Consider the following 25,504-nt stretch of genomic DNA (forward strand, 5'->3'; position numbering starts at 1 on the left):
TTACAGACTGTCTTGTATGCCAGACGTAGATCACACCTTAATAGCCTGTAGGAGCAGAATACAGTGAGAGTGCTTTCAGTCTTTCCATGTAGGGCATGTTTTGTGTACCCTGTATTTCCTTGGTGAGAAACCTCTGTGGTATCTCCAGCTATTGCAGGTGTCTGGTGAAGTACATGCAAAAGGGTGCAATAGTACTCAATAACTGGTCTGATGAGGGCCAAGTACAATGGAGTTATAATGTCCTTAGATCTAGATACCTATGAGATGTGTCACATAGAAGGAGTTCCTCACCACTGCAGATACATTGTGGTCAAAGTTCAGATTGCTATCAACCTAAGTACCCAGGTTTCATATCACTGGGTCTACTCTTAGAGGGGTGCTGTCTATATAGTAATTGTAGTGGTGTTACTTTTCCCAAAGGGAATAATTATATATTTTTTAACATTTAGCTTCAGTCTGTGACTCTGGCACTAATCATTTGTCTGTGCTAATCCTTTCTGCAGTATATTGATATTGTTGGGAGAGTAAGTGATTGCTCCCAATTTGCAGTCGTCAGTGAACCTGGTCAGCCACAGGCCATCCACATTTGCCTGGACTTCTGAGAAATAAATCCCAAACAGTAAAGGACCTAGCACAGAACCCTGTGGTATGCAACTGGCAAATGGCCTTTTGCTAGATTAGAATTTGCCCACTTTGACAGAATGTGCCCTGTCAGTGAGCCATTTAGCTACCCACATGGTGATGTAAGCATTAATTCCAAATTGAGTGAGTTTGTCTATAATACCAGAGTGGGGAACTGTGTCAAATGCCTTGACCAGGTCAAGTTAGGTGATGCCAAGTCTTTCTCTCATCCATGTTCTTGATGTCTTCTCAAAGAAGTCAACCAGGTTTAATGGATATGATCTACCCTTAACAAATCCACACTAGGTTGGGTCCAGAGTCTGGAGATTACATATGTCTTTATTGATAAGATCCATAATGATGTTTTCCATGGCTTATGGGTCTATAATTCCCAGGGTCAGTTGATGGTCCCCCATTGAGCAGAGGGATGACTAATGCTGTCCTCCATTCTACCAGAAAATAGCCATTCCAGAGGCTATGGTTAAGAAGAGTTTCAAGTGGGTCTGCTAGATCATGTTATAAATGTTTTTAATAGGCAACCTGGGATGTTGTCCAGTCCCATTGATGCTGTGTTTCTGGCCTTTGAGAGCACAGTGATGACCTGCTCTCTTGAGATAATAGTCTGAGGAATGGTGTTAGGTATACTTTAAGGGATGACCAGTGAGGACAAGGCAGAGGAGTTTGATCCAAATCTGTCAGCTAGCAGAGTGGCTGTTTCCTTCAGATGAGTATTGGTGGTACCATCCACAACTAGCTTAGCAAATATCTAAGTATTCCCCTTAAGATTTCAGACATAGTTAAAAAATGCCTTATAATTATCCTTAGCTAGGAAGGCAATTTTTGTTTCATAGTTTGCTTTGGATGACTTCACCAGATTTTTAATTTGCGTGTTCAGACTAGCGAGGTATTTCATTCTCTGCTGAGTCAGTTTCCTCTTGTGTATGGAAATTTGTTTCTTTCTTTTGTTGTACAGCCTGTTTATACTAGGGGTCCATCAGGGTGGCTAGTTTTTCCAGCAAGACCTGGTTTTAATCCGGACTGGTACAGTGGCTTCTGTACAACTGCTTAAGTGGTGCACACTTCTGCATAGAAGTCTATGTTTCCATGTTTGGAGGATCTTTAAAGTTTCTTATGGCATCACTTAGTAGGAAATAATTTGTCTTGGAAAAATTCTTAAGCGTTTTTGAGCTTGATGGGTATCTGGTCTTATAATTATTTCAAAAGAGACTGCTTTGTAGTCCGATCTCACCAAATAGGACATAACATGGGGGGGGGGGTGCAATGCACACCCATGTTAGTGAGCACTATGTCCAGGGTATTTAAGCCCCTCATGGGTGTGCTGACTAGCTGTTCTGGGGCATTTGTTTTGACAAAGTTCAAGAACCTCTGAGCCAGCATATTTGTGGTCATGTATGCTCCCCAGTCAATGGTATGATAATTAAAATCAGCCATGAATAAGGTGTTGGGTTGCATGGTAAGTTACTCTAGTAAGTCCTGATATGTGATATGCATTTCCTGGTTCATTCTGGGGCACCTATAGCTAGGAAAGATGTGGTAGAGAATTTTGCCTGTAGTTAACTGGACTTGGAGCAGCTAGAGAGAGTCATACTGTTTGACTAGTCTGATGTACTTGTCTTCAGTGAAAATGGATACAACTCCTCCTCCTTTGGTTCTTTGGCATTGTAGCCTGGTAGCGCCAGGGTGCATTCCACAGCTTTGAACCATGTTTCAATGACTCCACAGATGACAGCATCTTTCAATGTGAGGAGTGTTTCCAAAGAGTGCATTTTCTTGTTTAGACTCCTAGCATTAAGCAGCAGTACCTTCAGTTTATCTTAAGAAGATTTTATTACATTGGGAGGTTGGTTATTTTAAAATGCCTTTGTCATATCTGAAGTCTAGAAGAGACAGGTACAGACCATCTCTAGCAAAGTAGCATGGTCTGCCCACCATGTCTTCCCAGGCTGACAAATATTGGATCCTCTTGGACTGACACCAGAAGTTAAGCCAATTGTTAAAGTCAATATTTTTTTGTTTGTATTATGGCATCATCCTTGGTGATGGCAAAATGCTGCTGCGACAATAATCTGAGAGCACAGCCATGTCTATCTTTATACAGTCCAGGGTGGTATGTCTCAGGTCATTCACACCCATATGGACTATGACAGAGTCATACTTGTACTTGTGGTTGAATGACTTGAGTGCATGAGTGACCTGATGTATCCTAGCAACTGACAGGCAGCTAACCATAACCCTCCTTTATCCAACCTGGTGAGGGGGCTATCCCTGTGTCTCACTATGGAGTCACCTATGACCAAAATGTTTGGTTTGGCGGTGTTGCGCCTTGAGGACTTGTTTGTTGAGTCACTGGTGTGAGTGTTATTATGTGTTGTGGTTGGTGTTTGCTTTATTGTGTGTATTTCCTGAAAGCAGCATTTGGGAGGCCTGTGAGATTTTGGTAAGTTACTACTGAGTACCTCTGCATATGTGGGTTTATGTGTCAAGTCCTTATTAAGTGTGGGAAGTGATGTTTGGATGCTGACAACCTGTTTGGCATTAGATATGTCTGCATGTGAGAATCTTGCCTCCAGTTCCATAGCATAGCACAGCTACATCTCGCACATGTAGTATTAGTTTGTTTCAGGAGTTGGTGGTTGTCAGAATACATGAGACAGGATGCCAATGTCCATCAGTCTGGCCAGAGAGATATCAGGGAAACTGCAAGTCCATGTCAGTAGGCCTTTATTGTGTGTTTTCTTAGGGAAAGAAATGGGTTAATTTGGCTGAACTTTAGACTGGACTGTGCTATTATTCCAGAGACTATGAGTGGGAGTTATACTTTATGTAAACTGTGTAGCATATAGCGTAAGGTAAACCAATAAAGCAATGCTGCTCAGCATGCAACTGAGTTGCTAGTAGAGCAACAAAGGACTAGGAAAGGTTACACTGATAGTTATTTAAGGAAAAACTTATCTACAAGGTGTTTGCATCTATACAGGGCACTGCCAGCTGCTGAGCGAACTGCAGCTTAATACCAATGTGAGGCTTAAATATAAGACTAAATAAACAAGTATAAAGCAATCTACCACTCGGGAAAGCAGACAATGAGCCTTCCTACAGCAATCCACAACTTGCATGAGTTTTTGTCAGCACACTTCTGCCACAAGAGTGCAGAAAACACCTTCTTATTGTAAGATGGCTGGTTTTAGAGCCCAAGTGTAGACAAACACACTATGCAGATACAGTAGTCCTGAATCAGACAAATAAAATGTAGTCAGGGTCTTAAAGCAACAGTTTAGCTTAAAAGTGCATAAATGCAGGAAAATGTCAGCAATGAAGCAGCAAATAAATAAAACACAGTGAACAAAGTGCAAATAAAGCTTAAATAATACTTATTTTTGTATATTCGGCAGTGGATGGCTTTGGAAAAAGCAGAATCTCTCAGTCACTCTGACGCAGTTGCCAAGCAAAGAGCAGCTCCAATTAAATGAGTGAGAGCCCGAGCAAATGCTAGGCTTAAATATAAGCACAAATAAACAAGTATAAAGCAGTCTACCATTGGGAAAGCATCCAATGAGCCTTTACTCCTGCAATCCCCAACTCGGGGTTAGTTGTATATGTGAGTCAAAAAGACCTCAGGGGGTTGATATTTAATCACCGACCGCTTAAAAAAGCGAACAGTGATTAATCGACCCTATGTAAGCGAAAGCTTACAATCTGAAACTGTCAGAATAGCAATTTTTTTTTCCTAGGGAAAAAAAATTGCTGTTGCAAAACACATACGCAGAACACAAGCACACCAAACAAACAGCAATCCACACACATACACCTAAAATATTATACCTAACCCTACACTAAACTATACACACACCACTAACTATCCACTTACCTTAACCCAAACCCTAACCCTAAGGTCCGTCACTATCGCACACTCACCCACTCCCTAACACTAACTAACCTAACCCGTCCTAACCCTCACGTCCACACAATCGCACACTTACCTGAACCCGACACGTAACTTTCCACCACAGTGATGAAAATACCAAAGCAACATAAACGAACAACCGAATTCTTTCCCCTAGGAAAAAATTTGGGTTTCTGTTGCTTCGATATTTTAAGCTTTCACTGCATAGGGTTCGATATTAGAACATTTGAAGGTTTGAAACCTCGATGTTCTAATGTAGACCCAACCTCAGGTTAAGACTTTTCTTAAAACAAGCTACATAGTGTGTTCCTTAACCAACAGTATAGTCTTAGATTTTGAAAATATCTGTTTAAAATATGTTTGTTATAAAAACATCTACACAACAAATTGCATAACAATATAATTTGTGCTGTAAAACGTAGAATAGTTAAAACATTCATTTGTTGCTAATTAACTGTTCCTTTACAAGCAGCCAATGACTGTTAATCTGGTTTGTTGATGTTTGGACTGCAGTTGAGTTAATTTATAGTTTAGACATAAACAAGTTTGATCTGTGTGCATTCATCTTAAATGGGTATTAAACTTTCTGATTGTAGTTGTGTATATTCATAATGCAAAGATTCATTTCAAAGACAGGTGATGGTCAACATTTTTAAATTATATATGAGTCTATGCAAGTCAGTTTTTGAATATTAAAAATTGGTAAGAGTGTCACACATCCCGCATTTTGAAATAAGTAAGTTACTGACTATATGATGTATCCATTACAATATAAAAGCACTAGATATCTGCTGAGACTTTCAGTTAATGTATTAAATTATACCAGTCTAATGTCACTGTCTGTTTGCTCATAATAAGCTCTTCTTACCTATTATCTGTACATAAGAGTAACAACTGTCATAGTCTCACACTAAATAAAATGTTTCCTGTATTCCTGTGTGATAAAAGCAGTCATAAAATATTATATATTTTTACAGCAATATTAATTTTTTTATGTCCTGCAGGTACTCTCTCTGTATTCTTTAGACAATGTTGAAATTTATTTGGAATTGATAGTTGTACAAGGTTAAGTTTAAAATCCACGAGGCAGTCAAATCATATGAATTTGAGCTGCAAGCATTTCAGTTATATGTAAAATATGTATTTATTCACCATTGTTAAATCAAATTATTATTTAAATGTATCTTTGGTAAAAACATTTGTTCAAGTTCACATTATCTTCCTATCTTGTTTAGGATGCCAAAATTATTCAAATTTCAACCACCATTCTATTGGAAACAATTTAAAGTTCAAAAAGGCTTTCTGTAGGAAGCATTGCATTACAACCAGTTCAAGGTTGCTCCTCAAATATAAGCCCTGCAAGTAACATGTTAAAAAAGTTTACTAATTACCAACTGTCATGACTTATTCCTGGCATGGTATTGATGGTAAATTTTGTGTACTCTGTACATAAATGTTAACTATGACTGCGTCAAATTTATCAGTAAAGCTTTACATAAAACACCATTGCATCTGTCTATGTTTTATAATCACAGTATATTAAGAAGTGAAGTTTACCAACTACACTGTACTATCATATAAGGCCTCCAGGAAAATGACCTAAGCAATATCACATAGCCGGAGTTATGATCACAGTATTAAAAGAGTTCGTGTTTTTTTTTAAACTTCCATAAGATACAGAAGGTGTGTCAGAGTTGAACAGGTAAGTAGACCTACTATTTTTTTTTTCTAAGAGCAACATTCCCTCACCTCCTTTAAGTTAAAAGGACAGGCACGTACAATGTGACAGCAGGAATTATATTACAACAATGTTTACTGCTGTGGAATACTAAGTATACTTGACAGTGTCCGACAACATAATTCTAAAACTTTCATAAGTCAGTACATGACCCAGTATACACCAGTAAAAAAGCAGCTATGTCTAACCTCTACCATAAGTTCATTTTTAAAGATGGCCATCACTACGTTTCCTAGACAAGAAGTATCATATGGGAAAAAAAAGAAAAGCATCAGATGGAGAGCTCCACATCACTGCATGTGTACCCTGACTGGTAATGACATCATCATAGTCAGCTCAAAACGTTCTAAACAATTGCAACAAACTTTGCAAACAATTACTAAGACATGCACTTGGAGTGTTTCTCCCCAGGCTTCCGCTGAAAATTGGCACATTCCAAATCGGACTTTCCCAGTTAACAAATGCAGAATAAATAAAAATAAAATACAATATTGCCCTACAGTCATAAAACACAAAGTTCTTTGTATTCAGAAAATGAAAATCTGCAACAGTTTTGTGTTACTAATTCAAAAACTTATGCAACAGAACCAAGTTAAAATGAGACACAAGAGTTACCTGAGGACAATGCTGACTATTTTGACTTAAACTGTTATCTATCAAGATCCACTATGGAACTATGTACATGAAAAATCACCTATATATACATGAGGGATTATGTCAGATAATCAAGTTTTCAGAAACTCAAACTTCATATGATCCAAAACCATATTTTTGACTTTCTGAAAACTTAAAAGCATTTGTATGGATATCATGATGCAGTGTGGATTGGGGAATTTACCCTTTTACCTACTGTAGTGTGATCTTGGAGTCCGTATACATAATTTGCAGGGGGTGTGGGGCCACAGCTCTCTACATGGGGGGTATAGGCGGGCTTGTCTCCATGAAAAAACATCGATTTTTGTTGTTTTGTTTCATTCAAGTTTTAAGAAACTCAGACATATGGTCTAAACCATATGAAATTTGTGTTTCCAAAACCTCATTTATCTGATATAAACCCATACGTACATAGATGTATGCATACATATACATATGTATGCACATCTACATGTTTGAAGTAGATGAGTATATATGTGCACATTTCAAAAGGTAGGTTTCTATGGATATTCCCTTGAAACTTACCTTTTTTTAATTAATTAAGGGCTATTCATTAATGAAATGGGTGTATCAAATTAGTTATGAATGGTTTCCATTCCTAGGCAAAGTATTTACAGCTTCTTCAGTGTGTGGTCTCAGTACCTGACTGGAAATGAAGACTGATGTATGATCGGAAAGTGAAGAATTCCAGTCAGGCAGAGAAAGTTTTATCTGTCAAGTGGTCCAAATGCCTATGACATCAGTACTAGAGTTTACAGAAGCTAGACCTCTTCTTATCAGATCAGTTGCTTCTCATTGTAAATATTGTCCTGCCTTAATCAGCTATGAGGTGTTACAAATGTACTTGGTGCAAAAATGACCGTGTTTCATTCATCCAGTGTGTCATTCAAATCAGATATTGAGCAAACTTAAGACAAACCTTCAAAAAGGACTTGCAGAAGGTATCTATGATGATCCTCCATCTCAGGTGCAAAATCATCCTCTGTGGGATAGCACAGGAAGCACTGAAGAATCAACCTGTCTAGTAAATATGTCATCCTTTATCCAGCTCAATGCACTACACTTGGTCATTCAGTCACAAGCATATTAACTTGCTAAGGTTTACCACAGTATCCACTATTTTCAAATAAAATAAAGTTCATTAACCTCATTCTGTTTTACCCCTGCTTTGTGGTATTGCACCTTTTCCTTATAATGTTTATTTGATCATGTGATTAAAATCATTTTTCAGTTAAGACTTTAAGCTGAGGTCTCATCTGCCTGAGTGATCCCATGGCACTTACCAAAAAGAGTAGGGGTCCTCTATATATATATATATATATATATATATATATATATATATATATATACACACATATATATATATATATATATATATATATATATATATATATGGTTCCCCTTCAGAAGGTCGAATGGTTGAAATCTCGAAATCCATATGGCCGAACCCATATGCTCGAACTTCAGAAGTTCGACCTTCTGAAAGGGAAATAAAAAAAAAACAACAAAACAAAAAGCAAAGTTTCTGCAGGGGGGCAAGCCTCCCATGCATCCCCATACCCCCGCTACTTATTTATTCCAACTCCGAGATCGCACTACAGTGCAGAAAGGGAAATCTCCCATTCTGCTCTATATGCCAATCCCCATTCAGAAAGTCGAGCTTCTGAAATTTCGTGCATATGGCCTCGACCATATGCATTTCGAGATTTCAGCCATTCGACCTTCTGAAGGGGAACCATATATATATATATATATATATATATATATATATATATATATACACACACACACACACACAAAAACATATTAATTTATTTACATGCATATACATATATATATCTTTTAGATACTTATACTAATATTTTGATTCATTTTAATACTTTATACATCAAAAACTTGTCATATTTATATTGGTCTATATTAGAACATCGAAGTATTACTACTTCGAATGTGCTAATATCAAATCCTTTGCATCAAACGCTGAAAATAGCGAAGCTGCAGAATATCGAATACTTTCCTAGGGAAAGTATTCGGTGGGCTGTTTCTGCAGCTTCACTATTTCCTCAACTGTGCAGCGACGGTTACGGACCAGGTTAAGGTAAGGCTAAGGCAAGTGTGCGAATAAAGGTGAGTGTGCGATATGGACCTCAGGGTTAGGGAGCAGGAAGGATGAGTGTGTGATAGGGACTTTAGGGTTAGGGAGTGAGTAAGGTGAGTGTGTGATAGGGAGTTTAGGGAGCGGGTAAGGTGAGTGTGCGATAGGGACTTTAGGGTTAGGGAGCATGTAAGGTGAGTGTGCGATAGGGACTTTAGGGTTAGGGAGTGGGAAGGTGAGTGTATGGTAGTTACGGACCTTAGGGTTAGGGTTGGGTTAAGGTAAGTGGATAGCTAGTAGCGTATGCATGGTTTAGTGTAGGGTTTTGTGAAGTGTATGCGTGTGGATTATGTATTTTGGTGCGCTTGTGTTGTGTGTATGTTTGTTGGAACAGCTAATTTTTTCCCTTATGATGTTTTGAGAGAAATGGTTCGATATTACAACATTTGATGTAGTAATACTTTGATGTTCTGATATAGACCCTTTTTATATCAACCCCCCAATCATTTTTCTATAACCATAACCTAATGTTCAAGTGACAATACCCATTTTTCATTAAACATAATTTAATTAATCCTTTCATTCCATATTACCCAGATTACACAGAAAACGTTCTTTTCTAAATGTATCTTCACATTTTTACTTACATTTTCATAATATCCTTATTCAATCCTGTCCATCTTTATATCTTCATATTTTTAAATACTTTCAAAAACTTTTCTGTACATAATTTATTCCAATTTTTTGACTCTCTCACATTTAAAAAAAATCTTGGCATTCAACATTTTATTTACACCACTTAGTTCTTTCTTTAATTGCTTTAATCTTTGCTTCTGAAACATTTTCCCATTGATTTATACAAAATATTTCTTCATAATATTTTATACCATGTCTTTTTATCTTCTTCAACTTCATCAATGTTTAAGTTCCACATTGTAATCTTTTGTTGATTTCTTCACTTAAATATTCTTTTGTTCTTTTAGTATTTCTTATATTTTCCCAAATTTCCTCTTATTTATACTTCAGTGTAATTGTCACTAACTTCTCATTCTTTGCACGTAACTATTTCAATAGCTTATATAAATTTAATGAAACAGCATACACTATTGGATTTATCATACCTAATCTTCCATTTTCCTTATCCATATATAAAACACCCCTTTTAACAGGATTTAGTCTTGATCCCCATACAGAAGAAAAAATATCTATAATAACAGTTATTTGCATCCTCTAGGAACCATGATGACACTAGACGAATATGCTATCTTTCCCTGTAACACTGAACTAATAAGATACATTGTTTTCTTATACATTAATCTGTACATTTTCCATAATATATAAATATCATTTATTTCTTTTATTATCATATCCCATCTTTTCTTATGATTTTCATTATCATAATGTATCCCTAAAAACAAATATTTCCTTCATAGAAAATTTAATACCTGCTATTTTTATTGTGTCACACAATCCTTTTCTTTTTTCTTTATTAAGTATCATACCTCTTTCTCTTAAAGTTTCAGCTAAATAAATAATAACTTATCTCATCCACTCTTTATTTCTAATGTCTGTATAAGACATTATAACTGGAATTTCAACTTCCGTTTGAATTTTATAACTTGCATTCTTCATTTTCTGATTTACCTTTCTAACTACTGAATTCAAAACTAAAGCAAGTAAAATACTACTCAAAGGACACCCTTGTCTTATACCATTATTCATATCCATTTATTTACATATCCATCCATTAATTAAAATCCTTGTTTTATTGTTCTCATAAGCTATTATGCACACTTGCTTAATCTTATTATTAATACTGTACATGCCAATTATTTTCCACAAAATGTCACTCTGCAGAGAATCAAATGTTTTCTTAATATCACCTACTATACGTTTTACATCTTACTTATTTATATTTATATCACCTATAATTTCTGTCACTATAATTACTAATTCCTGACATTCCTGTCCTCTTATACCTCATACACTTTCCTCTGTAATATATTGTATCTTACTTTCAAATCTCTTTTGTATTATTTTCATAAATATCTTATGCCTGTGTTATTTAAAATGATAGGTCTCTAATTTTTTATGTCTTCTCTTTCTCCCTTTTTCATATAAATTTTAATATTTCACTACCTAATTCCTTGTATTTCAAACCACCATTCAGCCCTTAATTTTAATTCACATCAAACCCAATACCATCTGGACCTGATACTGATTCTTCATTGTTAAAATACCTTTTCTAATTCATATACAGTGATCGCTTTGCTGAGTTCTTTACGGTTTTGCTTAGAAATTATTTTAAACTTCTCATTCCTTTATATCATGTCTCTTTTGTTTTTTACTAAACATTTCTTCTACATTACTTGCAAGACTTTCCATAATTTCACAATGAATTTTCTTTTCATTACATTCTTTGTCTTTTATTTATCTCATTATACTACTATCCTCTTTTACTATTTTATTTAAATAAGGGGAAATGTCTTTTCTCTCTTGTAAAAATATTTTTGTTTATACAATAACTCTATAATACTGTCATACATTTCCTATAAATCTCTTTTTTCTTGACATATAATCGCTGTTATTATTTTCCAAAGTATTTGCTTCTGTATGGATTTTAGCATATTCCTGATTTTCTTTATTTTTTTTCACAATAAATAACTGTTTTTATATTTTCTTTAGAAAGCAATCTATCATTCTGACCAACTGATGTAAAATACTATCATATTAATAAGATCTTTCCATTATTTCTTAATGTCTTTCTTTTTCATTCCATTCTTTTTTCCATTTATTCTTTTTATACCTTTTCTTATCTTTATATGCTCTTCATTTTAATATATTTCTACCCATATTGCCAAATGATCTGAAAACCTGTCATCGTAGTTTCTTCTTCCATTATGCATATTCCTTCTGATACCAAAACATATATATATATATATATATATATATATATATATATATTTCAGTTTTTAAAGTACCTCTCTTAAAAGTCCATACTTTTTTTCACAGAACTAATTTTCTGCATTTTATTATTTCTATCATCTTTTTTTACATCTTTCCTCTTTTCTTTTTATTACCCTATAAATCACAATTGAAATCTCAGGTTATTATTATATCCATGGTGGCAAAAACATAGTTCAATATTTTCTGGAATAGATTCTCTCTCTTTACTAGTTACATATGCATATATAACAATAATTCTATACATTTTCTTTGCTACATTTAGTCTTTATAGTTGTTCTTCCTATTTTTACTAGTATAACATCCAAAATTTTAATTATCCTTCCACATAAAATTGCTCTTCCTGAACGCTGTTCATTCTCTATATTCTATATTATTTCCTTATCCCATAATTTTGGTGTCTGCGGTCTTTCTTCCTGTGTCAAAATCCTTATGTTTCCCAAAATAATTATATCCACATCACAACTGTTACAATAGTCTAGAATTGCTATTCTTCTAATATTATTTTCATACTGATAACATTCACAGAAAGGATCCTTAAGTTATTTCTTTCTTTATTTCTTAATTTAGGAGATATCATCCTGTACCAAGCCCTTGTAAGACAGGCTTCATCCATTCGATTATTTTTTTCTTTTCTATTATAGCTTTACATTTTCTTATTTTATCTTTAACTCTTCTACCAATTGAAGTCTTTCTTCCTCTTACCATTTTCAAACATATATCTTCTTTGTCACTAATTTCTGATTCTGTCACTAATTCCTCTCCTTTATTATCTTTTTCAGTATCTTCTTTTTTTCTACAGTTTCAGCAATTTTTATCTCCTCTTCAATCTTTTCTTTATCTTTATCCTTACATTGGTTTATAGCACTTAGCTCATCCTCCATTTCTTTACAATCCATCCATAATTGCCCCTTTTCACATTTTTAGCATTCAATTTAATTTTTTTGTTTGCTTCATGCCATGTTTTACCACATATATAACATTTCTTCTTGTCATATTTTTAATTAAAATGCCCTTCCTTTCCACAAAAATAACAAGTCTTTGACTGCTCCCAATATTTCACAATGCCCCTGTTGCCAGGAACATTTATGACACTTGGAATATGTACAATTTTAGCTATTTCCATTTTCAGAATACTATTACAGTCCCATCCACCAGTCCATTAACGCCTATTGTCATAAACTTTTGATATGTCTATTATTTCTTTACATACATTTTTAAATGTTCTTTTAAAGTGTCTATTTCCACTTCCATTTGGAATTGTACATGTACTTTCTTTTTTATCTGTCATAAAAGTCCCTTATTATATATTCATTCCAAGGATTCTCATTCTGTCTTTATATTCGTACAAAAATCTTTCCATGGCTTGCACAGTCTCAAAAATGTCACAAAATGTCTCTTTGTTAATTAGTAGAACTCCTTTACCTCCTGAACTTTTGTTCCGAATGGTGAAATTACATTGACCCATACCTCATATCTATTCAACTTCCTTTTCCTTCTTACTCTATATCCTTAATATAAACTTTCTTTTTGCTCTGTCTTCTTCTCTTTCTCTCTCTCTCTCGCCTTCCAATGTAGCTGCTGCTGCCTTTGCATGCATCCTCTTTCCACTGCTTCCCTCCAATGTCTCCTTTCCATCCCCTTTGTTTATTTTCTCCATTATGTCATCCCAGGAAATTTCATTCTCTGGTTCACTCTGTTTCATTAGGTCCTGTAATAAATCATCCTGCAACACTCCTGACTGGAGGGTTGTAACCACACACTCCTCTATGGCTGTCTCTTCAATTTTCTCAAACAGACCCTTCTGAAATGCATCCTCTGAATCCTCCATAACACCACATATGATCTTTGAGCTAACATTTGCCTCCACTGTCTGCTGCTATTCCATTTCATGCATCATCCTTCCAGCCACCTCTGTGCTAGGAATGGGACGTGTGCACGTATTCATGTTTCAACAACAATGCAAATACAGATCAAGAGTAGGGCTTCTTTAGTGATTGTCACAGCTTATATACATTATTTACATTATTTACATATTGTACATTATTTACAATTACTTACATTTTTCATCTGTAATATTAAGGTAAGGGAAGGAGTAGTTTCCCAGTGCTCTGGCCAAATTTCCCATAGTCAGTGAGAATGCCACCTTAGATCTCCCCTAAAAAGTAGCCATTGGCCTAGTAGGACTAACCTGGTCAACAATATGTAAGTAAATAAATACAGCCTATTTCTCAAATATACATGCTGTAAATGCTGGACTGGACTTTAAGCAATATTTAAAACCTCATATCAGTGGTCTTAAATTCAAATGACCATGAGTTCTGTATGAAGGCTAGCACACTCAGCTGAGGGTCATGATCACCAAAACAAAAAGAAAGATAGCTAGGGCAGCTCAGAATTTAGTGTAGCCGCTTCCCTCATTCAGAATTATGCTGGATTGAGATGTGTTTGAGGCTCAAGGACCATGAGTTTGAGATATATGTATAAACCCAGACCCTCCAAATAGATTTTAGTCATCATCTAGCACTTTCGGATTGAGTACTGTTACATACAGTTTTTTTTTCATATTATATGCCTGGCTATACTCAACACCACTAAATCAAAATACTGTACACACTGTTTCATAAGTGAAAGGTAAAAAGCACATTACTTTCAAAATTTGTGTCATTGTCAGGTACCTATGCTACTTATACCTATACACAACATCTTCCTTGGTCAGCAAAATGCATAACTACATTGGGTCTAAGGCAGTTTTGTTAGTTGTTAATTTACTGTAACATACTTCCCAGTGTTATGACCCAGAGTACCACAGGCATAGAAAAAATCCACAATCTCTACCCTAAAGTGACAGTGAGCATTATTCATATCATAATAGTATCCTTTGGGAAGTCATCCACCCCTGGTAACTATCACACTGGCAATACACCCCTAAGAACTGAATCAGTAGTCAGCCACTTAGGAACATACATAGACAGTAATCTAGCCTTTAACCATCATGTGTCTACAGTAGTGAGAAAATCATTCTTATGTTGTTCACCTTATAAACAAAGGTATGGCATTTAGGTCCAAAGAGGTCATTGTTTCACTGTATTCAGCATTCATCAGACCTATCATTGAGTAAAATTCCACCTTTGGTATGTACCTAACCAGGCACATCCAACTATTGGAATGTCCATAAAGGTTCCTCGCTAAAAGAATACAGGGCATAAGTAACATGTCCTGTGCAGACTGCCTCACGCCCCTATCCTATTCTGTCTCCTTCAGGCTGCTCAGGGGATATCGATGCCTGGCATACAAGGCATTGTCAGACTCCCCTTGATAGACCTTCTGCATATCTGCAAAACAAACAGCATCACAATTACCCCCTTTAAAGACTTAAACCTTGCCTGTGATATAAGTAGGATGTGCTGGAGAGACAGGTATGTATCCCAGAGACTACTCCTTCTCTGGAACAGGCTTCTCATCCATGTGAAGAAGAGTTTCTCCCTAACCCAATTCAAGAGTAACTTGGACATTTGGATGGAGAACAGGAAATTTTCCCTTGGTTTGTCACCTGTGTCTCTAATAGAGGCAGCCTGTAAATGGTTCATCTCCTAGGCCTCTGCTTGTAAATCTTTCATCTCCCAAGTCCCTGCTTACACTTACCAAGGCTACCAGAATGTGTTAGAGATTTGGGATGCAGGGCTAGGTTTAAAAAGGCCCTTGTGGTTGATAACCTAGTACCCACCTATGAACCCATGAAACTGCATTACTACATATTTTACTTACAAAGGTATCTACATTAGTTACCCAAACTTCGAGCATTTACATTTCAAAATCCTAATTTATGCCACACATCCTTTTTCCTACATATTCCAATTATTTCACTTTCTTACTAATTATGGGGTTCTGCAGCATAGGGAAATTAGGTACAGAGGCCAAGTTATTAATATTTGTATTTATACTTTCATGGTTTACAACTAGCCTGCAGAGTGTCATATGCTTCTGGCTTATCACCACATGTTGCTAGGATAATGAAGCTGGCTTATGGACATTGCTGAAAAATTTAATGAAACATTGAATAATGTATAACAGTTTTGGAAAAAAAAAAACTCGTAATGCCATTTTCATTTATATAATACAACTTTCTGTGACCAGTGAAAATGTTTTTGGGTCATCCTGCCTAAATATTTCGCTTGCAACATTCTTCTTCAGACTGCATCTCCAGTATCCTTAGCAAAGGCTCCTATGGCATGTTTTCTTCAATGAAGTCAAGACCAATGATTAGTGAACCAGATCATTGAGAAAGTATCAAGTCCCGTGGAAAGGCCACATAGTGCATAATACATTCATCCTAGTGTACACAAAATAGAGTACTGAAATGTGATTTACATTCTACCTCAAACAGTTAATTCAGATACACAAACTATGCTTACCCATCTTACCTTGAATGTGGTCTATAGTATGTGTTGTCCATGTAGTTGTAGTCTGACCTGGGTTTGATCCTGCTCCAGCATAATGGTGAAGGAGAAGGGGAATACAGGTACTGATCTCTGAGTTCAGGTCTTTGGTAAGAGTCATTACACCAGTAATCAGGATATGGAGATGCCCTATAGTACCCATCCATGGACTCTTGTATATTCTGATACTGTGCTCTGGAATGAGGTCTACTCCAAACTTGTGAATGCTGCATTCCAACTGCACTACCAGGCTGTTTTAGTCTCTGAGGATCCATTCCTATGTTCTTTGTTTTATGAAACAATCAAACCTGTAAAAACTCTGTTTTTGATCTTGGGTCATCAGGTTCAACATCTGAGGATATTGATCTGTGGAAAAAGTGAAACTACTTAAAACATAATTTCCACAAACATTAAAATGCAACAGACACAATGAACATGAAATACAAAGGACAGTCAAATCCTATTAGTTCTAGTAATACAGATGCATTTACAGAAGTGCGTGTTTTTGGATCTGATTCATTGTGCATGTCAACAATGTGCACGTGCACGCGCGTGTGTGTGTGTGTGTGTGTGTGTGTGTGTGTGTGTGTTGTACTTCAATGTGCTATTTATGGGTCATTTCCCTTCATCAAAAATAATGTATGTACTGTTATAGTTCAAAGTGTTAATATCACACCATTAGACACCCACAGCTGAACCCAAACACCTCAGCACATCAAAGAGCACCAAAGGGAAGAGAGGCACCCATATATAGGTCCTACTAGCAAAACATTGAACATTTTGTACAAGATCACTTCTCATCTTCTGTTCTTCAGCACAGTAATGAGTCAAAATCAATATTCTTCACTGCAATGTTTATCAAATGCAAATATTTCAGTTTTAAGACTGGTACAGTCACTGCAGCAGCTCTTCTGGCACGGCTATAACTGATTTATTTTCAATACTATATTTCACATCCTTTGTGAAAAGCTGCAGCTCAACTTCTTAATCTATAAAAAAATAAAATAAATGCCTTAACAATGTATCCAACACCCCCATTAAACTTACTTGACTTGCCCTTGCCCATTTTCCTGCACTCCATTTTTCCACTCATACTGTCAGACCACCTCATTTCACTGCTGTTAAAAACTATTAAAGAAACATTTTTAAAAGAGTTTGGCACCCCAGTCTCCAAACATACAACCTCAGAGGTTGCACCAACTGAGAGAAAAAAGGTAAACAGTTTCCTTTTTCCCAGGGTGTTATAACTTCAGTAGAAAAATGGAGTGTTGGTGCACTACAAACATGGCTCATAGAATCATTTTTTTAATGTATCCCAGGAAAGTATACAGGTGGCAATATAGTAGTTGTTGTGATAGTAAACTGTGAATCTGTAAATCAAAATAAACCCCATCTTACTGGTCCTACATAAATGTCAAACACTTCAACTTCTGGATTACAAATAAGGTTCACAGATTTTTTTGGACTCAGAATCATGCTTCCTGTAATCTCAGATGTGCTATGTTACCTACCATAACATTACTTTTGCAGCTTACATGTTTGCAGCACTCATTTTGTTGCTGTTGTTATGATATTGTGATGTGATGAAACCATACCTCTCAACCTCTTATTGCAAGAAATCTTGGCAAAGCCATAAATAAAAGTGGGACAAAGGCCCAAAAATAGGGACAATTTTTAAATATTGCTCTTACAAACTTAGAAAGTTGATAGAATAACAGGTTTTGCATTGGCATGAATGTTTTGAAGGGTATGAAGATTGAAACTCAAATGTCTGTCATTATTTTCTAACTTCAGTCTTTAATGATTTGCCATTAACGTGCCAGAAAACCACAATTTTATGAAAAACGGACCAAAAATATTAGGTAAAAATCTGGACGGTCTGTGAAAATCTGTACAGTTGAAAAGTATGGATGAAACATCATATTGCTTTCTTATCTCCTGAGCCAAGCCTGAAGCTGGGCCATTTAGATAAGTACTCTACATTTCAAACACATGGAAATGCTGGTTTTAACATCAGCAATTGATGCATATGAGGCCTGCATAAATGAAAGTTATTTACTTATCATAATGACAGAACAGTGAGAGTAGGACCATTATATGTAAAAGTAGGACTAATGCCAGCAGGCATCAGGACAATTGGCAAGTACAACTTTCTCAGGCTGCTAAGCATCCTCCCCATATCTCATACTGCACTGCATTGTCAAGTATTTCCAAATATTCTGTCCAACTTGTGATAATGTTGTCCAATAGGATGTTGTCCAATAGAATAAGCTGAAAAAGAACAAACTCAAGACCGGAAGTGGGGGAAGGTTAGTGGGTATGTTACTTTTAGAGATCATTATGGTAAGTACATAACCATTTTTTCTGATAAGCGGACGTCCTTCCTCCATAATAGCAGAACAAAGTCCAGGCAAGTTCTCCTGGGTGAGCTTCCTGTGGAAATATCTAACAATGGCCTCAAATGAAGACCTGAGGCTGGACATCTCATCCGGCTTATAACTTGTAAAAGTGATGACAGCAGACCAAATAGCTGCTTCATACATATCATCCAGAGTTGCTTTTCAAAAAATGCTGTAGATTTAGAAACTGCACTGGTGGAATGATCCTTAGATACTTTTGTTAGATATGATAAAAGTGTTGTAGTCACACAGTCATAAGGCTAAGAAAAGCTTAGAAATATTCAGACCAAGATTCCTTGATCTTGTTGTTATAGCTTTGTCATCTCTGAATAGGCTGAATAAATACGTTGAGGTTTTAAGACACATTGAATATATTGTTTGAACATTCAAGCTGTACAGGCAGCACCATAGAGGAAGACACACCCCATCCACAGTTCATAAAGTAGGTGTTACAATAAAAGTTTCCCATAAAACAGGTGCTGCTATAAATGGCAAGAAGAAAAGAAGTTGGATGGTGCAGTGGTGCAGCGGTAGTGTTGTTGCCTCACAGCAAGAGGTTTTCCAGTTCGATTCTCAGCTGGGGTGCCTTCTGTGTGGAGTCTGCATGTCCTCCCTGCGTTTGTGTGGGTATCCTTCGGGTACGCCGATTTCCTCCCACATTACAAAGACATGCGTCTGGAGCATTTCTCCCTGGGCCTCCGCTGAAAATTGGCTTTGTTCCAAGTCAGACTTTCCCGGTTAACAAATGTTAAATAAATAAAGTTAATGAAGCCCTACTCTCAACAGAAAAGCTGATCTGGTAATGCATATCCACACAACAGTGTTGATATTCTCCATATTAAAAATAATCTGAGAAAAAACAGATAGATTAATTGAATATGATTAGTTCTATTGTCTAATTTAGACATGAAAGAGGAATTGCTACATAGAGTGACCCAACCTTCATAAAATACTAGGTATGGAGAATCTACAGATTCGGCATGCATTTCAAAAATTATTTTGGCAGAAGTAAATGCTACTATAAATAATCAGTAACCACAAAATGAGAAGATAAATAAAAACCAAAAAGTGAAGAAGAAACTAAAAGTATGGTGAAAACATTTTTATTATAAAATACTACTAAGCAGTTTTGTCCCTCAAGTAACTGGGACTTCATTAAAGTAAAATCGTTTTACTTCTCTAACCTAAAGTGTAAATCCCATGAAGGCACAGGATCTCATAGAGGGAGTCTAAAGAGAAAAGTGCCTTTTGCAAAGAATTTGCAATCCTTAAGCAATGCCAGTAAAGGCAAGTATATCTCAGCAAGAAAATTAAAAATAGCTGCTAGATGCACCCTGCAGGAGGAGTACACTCAGTGCAGAAATAAAAATCTCAGAATAACAAACTAAGATAGATAGGATGGGCTGAGAAGGGATCTGGTCCTTTGACTGCAGCCAAAAATGAGGCGATATCTGAAAAACTCCAGAAAAGACCGAGAAGTTGGTGGAATCAAATAGAACTGCAGAAGCCAAGTGGTGAGTCACAGTGAATGAGCAAAAGATATTTGCCTGATGGGTGAGTCAGAAGCATTTTGGTGGCATGTAACCACAGGGACTTCAACAGATAAGCTAGAAGTAGTGGCATCCAAATTTGCCGAGGTCAGTAAGGAGCTATGAGCATTACCCTGACTTTGTGCATTTTAGCTTTCTGGATGATCCTGATCACCGGAAGAAATGGGGAAAAGAATAAAGGAGTTCAGGGAGATATTTCTGGACCAGAGCACCCCGGGAAGGATGAAGGAAAATAACTGCTGCACTTGGCATTTGATGGCAATGCAAATAAATCTCAGCAAGACTTGTCTCATGCAAAATAACTTCTGAATCATTGAAAATGAAAAAAAAAAAACTCACATGGTGACATGAAACAGTGACTGAGTTTGCCCAGCAGACAACTGCCTGCTTTAGCTTGTAATTCATCATAAGAAAACTGCTGAAATGGATGGTTTACAACCATATCGTAATGGCTTCAAAGGACAGTGTTAGTAGCACAACAGGTACTTACCTTTAATGCAGAAGGCTTTGGGTTCTATTCAAACATCAGATAGCTGGATTGCTGATACTGCAATGCAGCATAAAGTGGGGTGCTGTACTCCTGAGCATGTCATATTTCAGATGAGATGTAGTTAAACAAAGGTCCCATCTGATTAAGATGGCTTTAAAAGATCCCACAGCACCTATCCAAAAGAGTGAAGAAGTACTCCGATGCCCTGGCAACATTTCTCTTAGCAGTATAAATACCACCACAAGCCTCCCCCTAAAAGAGGCCACTAGTTAAAATGTTGTTGTTTGTCTTTCGGCTTTTCCCAGTTAGGGGTCGGCACAGCAGAACTCCGGTCCACTAATGATTGACGGTTGGTTTTTATGGTGTCAAGTTACCAGCCCGATGCGCAGCCTTCAATGAAGGCACGCCCATTCAACACATGTCTTTCAAATGCCCACTTGACTGCAGGGAGGACATGCAGACTCCACATAGAAGGCACTCCCAACCCAAGCCGAGAATCGAATGGGAGAACCTCTTGCTGTGAGGCAACAATGCTACCGCTGCACCACCGTGGCCACTAGTTAAAATAATAAATTAAAAAAAATAAAGTAAAAAAAATAAGGACTAAGATTGTGTCCCCCCTTGTTTGCTAAGAAATAATGAGGATATTGAAAAGAGCAGTTTAATCCAATGACTATCTTTTGGCAATCTGTATTCCAGCCCTGCCTTGTTATGTATTGGTGCATCAACTGCGGCATCATATGACAGCAAATGAGTTTTCCATCTAGAGAAATGACCTGTCCTCAAATGTGATTAGCCACAAGAAAGCTGTTGTATTAAAATATGCATTCCCATGCTCTCATGGTTTCTCAGCATAAGGATTAAGATCATGACCCCCCCCCCCCCATTTGCTGACACATAAACCACTGCTATACTGTCTCAGTGTATGGCAATCATACCTATATTAGGAAGTTCTGAAACTCTAAGAGTGAAATAACTGCCCTCATTCCTAATACATTGAAATGTAGGCTGAATTCAGAAGATGTCTAGAAATCATAAACTTTCTGGCTACTGTAATGTCCCCACCATAACACAGATGTGTCTATGGTGACTGAAGCTATGGGTGTGGGCAGCTGAGAGTGGTTCCCCATGGTAAGACTAATGCTTTCCATTCAACATGGATAGTATTGTTTGCAGGCTTTGGGCATTTGAATTTTGTGTGGCATAGGGTCTGATGCCTGAGACCACTAAACCTTTAGTATGCACTGTAACACTCTAATGTGCAGTTTGTTATGAGGTACAACGGGAATGGTTGCTACCATTAGTCCAAGATTTTTCAGACAGAGATGGACTCTAATTTTGATGAAATTTGGGATCATGAAGACCTTGGATTGAAGAAATAAGATATGATCCATGGGTAGGCATACCTGACAATGAGCAGTATCCAAACAAACTTAAGCAGATGGGATGGGGTGGGGTCAGATGTGACTTTGCAAGGTGGACTGCAATCCTTAGAGAGGGAAACATTTTGATTATAGACTCCCTAGAGATGGTTAAGACTTGAACTGATGGAACAGCTAGGAACCAGTCATCTAATTATGGGGAGATCTTGGCTCCTGCAACATCTGGTGAGCTCTTACTATGGAAATGCATATGCTGAATACACTGGAAGTTGAAGTGAGACCACATGGAAATGTCTGAAACTTGTAATGGCTGGTTCCCACCCAAGACCACAGACACCTCCCTGACTCCTTGACAATCTTGATGTATTACATAAACATCTTAGATGTCTGAAGAACACATCCCATCTCCTTCTGATCAATAAGGAAAGACTGACTAAACTCTGGCCATATGATAGATTTCTCTGAGATGTTTAGGATGATTAGATCCAAAACTGGACTGAGATTCTTTGCTTTTTGGGGTTACCAAATGGTACCTGTAATTAAATCGTAACCCCTTCTTTTCTGGTAGGACTTCTTGGAAGGCTTTTTCTGCAAAGAGGTTGAGCAGCTCCTTCTGAGTGTGCATTTTTTGAAAGGGTGGTTCAACATGCAAGGAAAAAGATGGTTTGGCAGTTTGGGTCTGGAAGAGAATCATGTATCTTCTTGGTATTGCTGTCTTTAGCTGTCTATCTTTTTTGATGGCTCCCCATGCAGACAGGTTGGAGTACAGATGATCCCCAACTGCTTCTAGAGTGAGAGTGGGACAGTCACCAAAGGCCTTAAAACTACTGTTTCCCACATGTCAGAAAACCATGGCCTAGTGTGGTTTGCCAGGAATCTTTGCCTGTTGGCTGACAGCCATGCTGTTGGTTGCCCTGCTCACTGCATTTCATCTCGGGTGCATTTTGCTGGGGGGGGGGTTGCTATATGCTGTATCTAAGCGCCATTTAGTGCTGGCAATCTCTGCAATATTCAAAAGATGTGTTGAGGCAAATTCTGTAAACGTACTTTTTTTTTCCATTGTTCAAGCTGCACCTAATATCTGATCAAAAGATGCATGGATATGAAATAGGTGAGTCCATGAAAGGTCCTCTGCAAAATCCATCAAATGAAGCTACATGGGCCAGCACATAGTAATGTCAGAACCAATGGCTCAGGCGGTTCATTCTGCAGACACTTATGGAATACGTATTTCATAATAATTGCTAAGACAAGCCCTAGGCCTGAATTAAATAAAATGATTCTGATAGAAAACTCTTTTCAAGGAGTCATAAAAATAGCCCTCAAAAGGTTAAAGTGGATAGAAAAGAAGAAAATGAAGAAACTAGATTTTTTTACTCCAAATGTTTTTATTTTTTTCCTTACAAAATATCAAAAAAAAAAGCCTGTGACCATTTCTTCTAGCATAGTGCTCAGTATTCTAATGAAGATCTGGTGAGGTCTGACACCACAATTAATTGTAGGATAGGGGTAGGGGTTTATGGACTTTTGTGCTTATGGAAATTTTAGCTGCCTAGAAGTCCTAATACTTGCCAGCCTCAGACCTGGTCTTAAAGAGGAATGACCACATGTTATCAGATTGTATGTTTTGTTCTGTCTCTTTCCTAGTAATAACTTTTGTATTTTTTCCTACTTGTCATTTTATTGTTCATAGGTTCATAGCTTCATAGGTATGTACTAGGCTAATGGCCCTGGAGCCTTTACAAGCCTAGCACATAGAAGTGCCCTGGCATCGTGCCGCCCGATGTTAGTTTCCAGTGCCTGTATCAAAAAGAGCCACTGGAGTGATCCCTGAGGTGAACTTTCTATTACCCATCCACTCATCAAGATTTCTCTTGCAGAGGGACAGCAAGGTGCTCTGTAGAGGGTTATATTAATGTAATAAATACAAGCCATTCAGATGAGGGAAAAATAGCCTCATGCTGTCTCTTTCAATTGTTTAGAAGGCAACGGTATCAACATCAGCACCAACTATTTGATCTCTGTCAGTCTCCAGCTCATCCACTGGGACTCCCCAGATATTCTCATCAAGGTGAGACATATAATCTCTCTTAACATGACATGGGTCTGCTCCAGCCCTCCTCCTGGTGGGGGTAATGGATGGAATTCCTGAGATTCATTGGTGTAAGTTCTGGAACAGCATGACTGACTGATCAAAAATGCACACTTACTTACACTAAGGTAGAGATTGCTATTTCTATTTTTTTTGTCATTTCAGGGCCAACTATAATGATTCTTGCCATTTTCATTATGAACCTGTAGTGGATTGTGTATGTACTTTTCATGGGAGGCATCCAAGACTGAGTCTGGAAAGCATTCTCACCTCTTGGCTGCTAAAATTTCCATTCAACTGACTACTTTCAACATAGAGCAGCAATGGATGAACTTTATAATTCTCCCGTATTGCTAAGCTTTGCAGTGTACCACAGAAAGTGAGCACAGCTACACTATACAGGAACCTCATTTTTTTCTGATTATATCCACATTGTCATTCTTTTGTTCACTGTTCAAACCGCATGTCTATAGTTGAGGACAGGAACACAGACTGAATAATAAATAGACAGGTTTGTTGTATGAGTCAGTTCTCACTTCTACACCACAGGCTAGTACAAACCCTAGAGCAGTGTTGTGGTTAGTTTTCTGATCCCCTCCCCTCTACCCTCACTCATGAATAAGATCTCAGGATACCTAAACTCCTCCACATGGGGTAGCTTCTCCTTCCCACCTGCAAAGCAATATTTTTTCCCAGAAAAAAACCATGACCTCTGATATGGAGATGTTGATTTTCATCCAGCCTCCTCATGCACAGTAATGAATCATTCTAGTGTACACTGGGGATCACAGTCGGTTAAAGTTAAAAGATTACAACTTCATCTCCAAACAACAAAGATGCAACCTTCATATCCACAAATTGGATAGTCTCTAGACCTTGACGGTGCTTTGACATCCTGTCCATGAAAATCACAACCAGGAGGGAAAACCAGACAGCCCCTAAGCAAAGGCTTACACCTACTTTTCATACATTTAACTTAACACTGAGAGTACAGGCACAACTCGCACTCTTTAAATGTACTTACTAAATAACATACAGCAGGAGTCCTGGAACTCCATATGGTTGTAGCATTTCAAACAAAACTTGTCAAGGAACACAGTCATACTCCTTCTGCTAGTCCATGGAATACATACAAGGACAGAGTTGACCCACTGT

At 37.2% G+C, this 25,504-nt stretch overlaps 1 protein-coding gene across 1 annotated transcript in view; it reads right to left on the bottom strand.

Annotated features, from left to right (window-relative positions):
- LOC122813417 (protein transport protein Sec16B-like) overlaps window positions 1–25,504 on the bottom strand; it is a 1,253,021-nt gene that overhangs the window by 1,172,797 nt on the left and 54,720 nt on the right. Inside the window, exon 2 of the mRNA XM_044085733.1 lies at window positions 16,422–16,802. Coding sequence (XP_043941668.1) covers window positions 16,422–16,711 — 290 coding nt within the window. The 5' untranslated portion in view covers window positions 16,712–16,802. The remainder of the gene's footprint in view (window positions 1–16,421; window positions 16,803–25,504) is intronic.

This window comes from Protopterus annectens, chromosome 10.part0, assembly GCF_019279795.1.
Source record: "Protopterus annectens isolate FY-2018-M chromosome 10.part0, PAN1.0, whole genome shotgun sequence".
In the NCBI taxonomy this organism is placed as follows: domain Eukaryota; kingdom Metazoa; phylum Chordata; order Ceratodontiformes; family Protopteridae; genus Protopterus; species Protopterus annectens.